The 6,000-nt window shown below is 35.9% G+C and overlaps 1 protein-coding gene across 1 annotated transcript in view; it reads left to right on the top strand.

Annotated features, from left to right (window-relative positions):
• Positions 1–1,336, top strand: part of ivd (isovaleryl-CoA dehydrogenase) — an 11,506-nt gene extending 10,170 nt beyond the window's left edge. Inside the window, exon 12 of the mRNA XM_014014259.1 lies at positions 486–1,336. Within this exon, the coding sequence (XP_013869713.1) occupies positions 486–619 (134 nt within the window). The 3' untranslated portion in view covers positions 620–1,336. The remainder of the gene's footprint in view (positions 1–485) is intronic.
• The last annotated feature ends 4,664 nt before the right edge of the window (positions 1,337–6,000 follow it).

Below are 6,000 nucleotides of genomic sequence, written 5' to 3' on the forward strand. Positions count from 1 at the left end.
TGTCATTAGCACCTCTAGTAATATATTTACTGAGAACAATGGTGACGTGTTCAATACTTATTTTACCCGCTGTATATCAAACAAATTATGTGTATTTGCACAAAGTATCGGTATTGTATCAGTATCACCAATACCATTTTTACCTGGTATCAGAGTCAGAAAGTAAATTGATGTATTGAACATCACTAATGAAAAAGATTTTCATCTTCCCTGAAAAACACATTTATGATGAATTTTGGTCTTTTTTTAAATCTTAAATAAAAAATATTGATGTAAATAAACATTTTAGGCACTGATGTTCTTTGTTGTCCTGTTTAATGAGAAACTCTAATACTGTATTGCGTCCACTCCAACACTTAAATTTGCTTAAATTTAGTCCATATAATAATTAAACAAAGGTAGTGGGACATGTTTTCACTCTCTCATCAACAAACAGAAGTTAGTCACTATCTGTAACGTACCTGACCTGTGTTGCTCTCCAACAGGTGGGAACGGGTACATTAACGACTATCCGATGGGGCGGTTCCTGCGAGACGCAAAGCTCTACGAGATCGGCGCGGGCACAAGCGAAGTCCGCAGGATCATCATCGGGCGAGCCTTCAACTCAATGTTCAAATAGATAAAACCGACAGATAAAAGTGAGGGTTTGTTGTGAATGAACAGATACTGTCACCCAGGACCTTACTGTCTGAGCTGTCGCTGCCATCAATATCACCATTTTAATCCTTTATAATCTACAATGAATCGAGAATCAACAGTGATGTTACAGCCCGAATGGCAGCAGCCAAAGCAAATTAAAAATGTTTTTGTTTTTAGCTTAGCTGTAGTTTCATTTTCAGTCACTTAAAAGGTTATTTAAAATGAATTAGCCTGATCTAGGTGGATGTTAAAACACTCCTCACAGCCTTACAACCTCTCCGGCTTAAACAGGAAATTAAATGAGACAGTTTTTTTTTTTTCTTGAAGCTTTAGTCTGAGCACATGAAGCCTCAGAGTTGCTTTAGTTTCCATTATTTTATGTGCAAAACAAACAAAAATCTAAATTTCCAGTCTAATCTCCCCCTGTGAATAAACTGTTTCAACATAAAATAACTATTTCATATCTGAGTGAACTCTTTATGAATGTTATTGCAAACTGAGATGATTCATAAGAAAAGTTGGTCAATGTAATATTAGAATATTTTTGTTTACTGTACAAAGAATAAACAACTATTGTCAAAGCTAGTTCATTGAAATCGTGCACGTTTTCTCTTCTGTAAAGAACTTTGATTCCACATTTGTTTTTATGTACTTTATGTATGAAACATATAATGTTTGGAATATATTAATTACATTTTTTGTGGTATTGTTATTTTAGTAAAGAAACAGATTATTTCACCACCATGGCTCTAAAAATATAATAAAACCATAAGAGCAGCTTCAGTGGTGGGCATGGTTGTGATAAGCTAATAGCTGCTAATTTTCTATACCACTAGCATACCAGTTAGCTTCCGCTAAATTAGGATTTGCCAACTTCAAAATGGCCAACTAACTAACAAATTATCAACAGGTTTGTGTCTGAATTATCAGTATCAGCCGGAAGAAGATGAAGTCGTGAAGCAGACTGAGGGAAGGTCTTCTTAGCGATTAGCTGTTAGTGTTAGCGAAGCTATATTTTTAGCTGGATTAAGACTTAGTGAAGCTAACTTTAGTTAGCTTTTCCCACCAGGACTTCATCTCTTGTCTCACTTATTGCTCTTAGTGAATTTTAGGAGAAAGTAATGAGACAAACTGAGCTTTAAAAGATAGATTTGAGCAACAAAACTTTCCTCTCACCTTCACAACAAAGATAAAAGTTTTAACCTAAATTATTATTGTAAAGGGAGTATGCCATAATAAGCTTGGTGTCAAGGTTCAGTTGCATTATGGGAAATGAATGGTTGTTTTTGATTGTAATTTATATGATGCAACTTAATCATGTTTCTGTATTTTTAATCTTCATGCTTTAAACATGCAGTGTTGATAAACTACAAAGCAGCTACATCTCAAATAAAAATTTCAAAATCAGTACTACTAAATACTGATAAATACTGTTAGTTTGTAAAACAAACATCAAATACTACAATATTCATAAAACCTGAAAATGATTWATTTTATTTTTTGCCAATTAACCYTAAAGTCCAGAACGATTACACGATYWGTATGCTTTTTGCTGTCATAAGGTTTAATTTCAGAGATCATTCAAATAAAGGAATCCCAATTAATTAATAGCTTTTTAAGTGTATAGTGGAGATTTCCTTTAAAGTTCAATTTGAAAATATATTCTAGATGGAAAAATTGGCACACATACAAGAGGCATAATTGTGGAGAAAATGGGAGAAATGGACCCTCTATAAGATATAAATACAGAATGAGAATGAATAGACAAATATACCAATTTGTGATTGTGAAACTGTCAAATCATACTCTCAACAGGCAGCTCCTTGTTCAATTTCTGTTTTATATGTTTGTAAAAAACAAAGATTTAAGTGGAAAAAACAAAAAAGTTAAATTATTTAAAAGGCCATTATTGCAATGGGGTAGTTATTTATTTATTCATTCATTCATTCATTCAGTACAGGCAAAAGAAGCCCATTTTCCAAAACCGTGTGGATGTTTTCCTTTCAGGATTTACTCAAAACAAACAAGCATTTGTGTTCAACCACTACCTCTTCTGCTCTGGTTAAAAAAAAAACATGCCCACTGCATGCTGGTCCAAATCCATGTCACATATTTCCCAGTTCTACRTAATCTCCACAATCATTTATACAAAAAGCAATTCTAAATGAATTAAACAGCTAATAATAATGATAAAAATAGTTCTTACAAAATGTAAATACAGTATATTTCAAAGGGTTTCTGTTTGTATTATGAAAGTAAAGATTTGATTTAGCCCATTAAACTCCTGCAGCTTCCTCTTCCTCCTGTGTGTCACGTCTCTTGTCCATCAGCTGAGATGTGTATGGTTCCATGTCCGTCTCCTCTCTGTCTCATGRGACTGTTTCAAGATGTTTGGACTTTGACGCGGCTCCTGCGTGTATCGTGCTCGGCCTTCAGTGATGAAAGATTAACTCTGCTCTCAGTTTGTTTGTTTTGTTTCTTCACCTGGAGATGGAAGAAATAACTTTTCACCTCAGACGACCGACTGGTTGTTTCCATTGCCGTTGTTGTTTCAGGAGAAAAAGAGAAGGTTTGTCAACAAATGCATCACGARGCCTCAGTAACCAGTGAACATAGAGCTTCTTGTTTCCAGAAAAAAGCAGACGGAGGGGGAGACAGCAGCTCAGACAATGATGGAACTATCCCGCTGCATTTGAATAATACATGGGTACTCTGCAGGGTGGATTTTCTGTTTGCTGGAAATAAATCAGGTGAAACACTAGAATGAGTTGAAACAAGGATTTTTCTCGCATTTTTTCTACATTTAATTATAGATTTGTTCCTCATACAAAATTTAATATTTAGATACTCAGACAGTTAATCACTTTATTTATTACCCAAAATTATCTTTAAACATCTGTTAATACTAAATACTCTAAGGAAGAGCTTAATGACATAACCAGTGGTGGGTTTGGTTCCACTATCAGCTGACAGTGGAATACATTTTTTTTGTCAAGTCGATTAGATTTTTCACTAACTTTGAAAACCACTAGCAGACCAGTTTCTGCTGAATGAGACCAGTGACAGTCGTTACATGTTTAGCATTATCTTCCACTAACTTTTTTTTTAGAGTTTAGAGTTAAACCCCAAAAAAAGCTTTGAGAGTTGGTGAAATAATGGTTTTTGTTAGTGGATTATGAGTTAGCAAAGCTAACTTTTTGGTAGCAATGTGCCCACCTCTAGACATAACTATCTGTATTATTTTTAGATTTGGTGACAATTCCATGGTAATTATGGAGCTGCTGTTGCCTTTCACCTTCGTCTCATCAACCTATCATTCTTCATCTCACAAACTTTTCGAAGCACCTTCCTCGGGTGGTTTCCACTGTTGGAGCTTTTGGGGGAAAAACACTAAAGAAAACCAGTGCTGGTTCACACAATTACATTATCAATCAAATATGTTTAGAGTAGCTATTTTTTAAAGGTACAGGTTCAAAGCATTTTCAAATACTTTTAAGAAATAAGGCAAGCCCGTCTTGAGCTTGTCTATTTTTTAACACACACTGACAAGCTTTGTCTGCAGAACCCTCCACTATTCGGTGAGCGACTCAAAGGTGTGTTTTGAATTTAAGTGATATTTTAGGATCCAACTACTCTGGTGTTACAAGACAATTCAGGATTGCAGGGTTTAAAGATAACTTTACTTCTATCCAGATGTCTGGAAGAGTTTAAAATAAAAATGCCCATTATCTTGTTGCTCATTTTCTGATAGGGCTCATGTGTGTAGCAAAGGTTGGTTGAGATGTGTGATAATGGCTWTCCAAAGCCAACAGTAGCTGCGTTTCCATTGACCATGAAAATGCGCAAACTAGAATTTTGAAAATAAATTTGCTCAATGGAAACATGTCAATTTAGAAAAAAACTTCCTTTTATCAATGTGCATTGCCACAATGCAATGCACACTACTGTGATTCGTTTCCCATCCAAGTCATCTCAACTTTGCCATGCTTCTCCTCCTGCATACTTTGTCCTAGAGCTGCTATTGTAATTTATATCTGTAAAGCTCCTGTGCCAAATGATGGCTATGTCTTTTGGTGCCTGTAAAACTTATAGTTTTTGAAATATTAATGTTTAATAAATTATAATGGCAGTCAATGGAGCCTTGTATTGGTCCAATACTGGCCCCTGCTGCATCTACACAATATGGTACTGCACCATAGTTTCATAACATTTAAACTCAGTAGTTCAGTGATTACAATATCAATATGATTGTATTTTGATGTTTTACTGTAATACTGTCTTAATATTGTCCATTGTTGGAATATATTGCAGTTTAGTAACAAATATTGCATTGGCAATGTGGCCTCTTTCTGCACACATACAAACCAACCCCTGGCACCACCCTCTGCCACAGCTCCACTGGTCTAATGGTCCATGTCATGGACTTTTGTGCGGGAGATCAGAGTTCAAAGCCCAGCTAATGCAACTTTAACAAAAAATCTCTTCAAACTTAATATTGTCACACAATTACCTTAATTACAAACACCTGCTGACGTGACAGGCACAATCTGGTATAGAAAACACATTTGGACTTGGTCAAAGTTCATTCTGCAAGTCCAATGCTGCAGGCAAAGCCATGCTACAAGGCAATGCACACTTGTTTTTACATCGTAAAAACCCATGTCTAGTCTACAATATGTTTTTGCACTAGGATGAGGTGGTTTTTTGGCCGTATCGAAATTGGTGTGTTTCGCAATTCTGTAATGGAAACCCTTTTTTCGCATCACGGGAGTCACGTGATCAACAACCGGCTGTTTCTACTGGCGAAAAAGACAATGATGAAGAAGACAACAGGAAGTAGAAGTAGTAGTAAAATCAACAAAGTAGTAAAAGAAAGTAGTAAACTCACCAACTACAATTTCCCCAAAACGCAGCATACGCAGCCACTCCCAAATATAAGGGGCTTGTCATGTGAAAGCCTCGATAAGACGCCGACGTCTCCTCTGATGGTGAGCGCTAGTGCCGTGGTAGCAATTTTGTGTTTACATCCATTGCCACCATGTTTGTAATGACTTATCACAAGAACAAACACATTCACGTGTGACTTTAATAGCTTTTCTTACTTAARGGCAACACCGCAATTGTGAAACTGTTTTTTCGACATTAACAGAATATCAACAAAGTTTTGTGCACATTTGCAATGGAAACGCAGTGATCAAGATCCCGCCCCATCAAAAGAAAAAAAATGAACTGCATTATGACATGTTATAATAATTCAATTACTATGTCATTTACACTCACCGGCCACTTTATTAGGTACACCTGTCCAACTGCTCGTTAACACTTAATTTCTAATCAGCCAATCACATGGCGGCAACTCAG

Source organism: Austrofundulus limnaeus, unplaced genomic scaffold, assembly GCF_001266775.1.
Source record: "Austrofundulus limnaeus strain Quisiro unplaced genomic scaffold, Austrofundulus_limnaeus-1.0 Scaffold2, whole genome shotgun sequence".
Taxonomy (NCBI): Eukaryota; Metazoa; Chordata; class Actinopteri; order Cyprinodontiformes; family Rivulidae; genus Austrofundulus; species Austrofundulus limnaeus.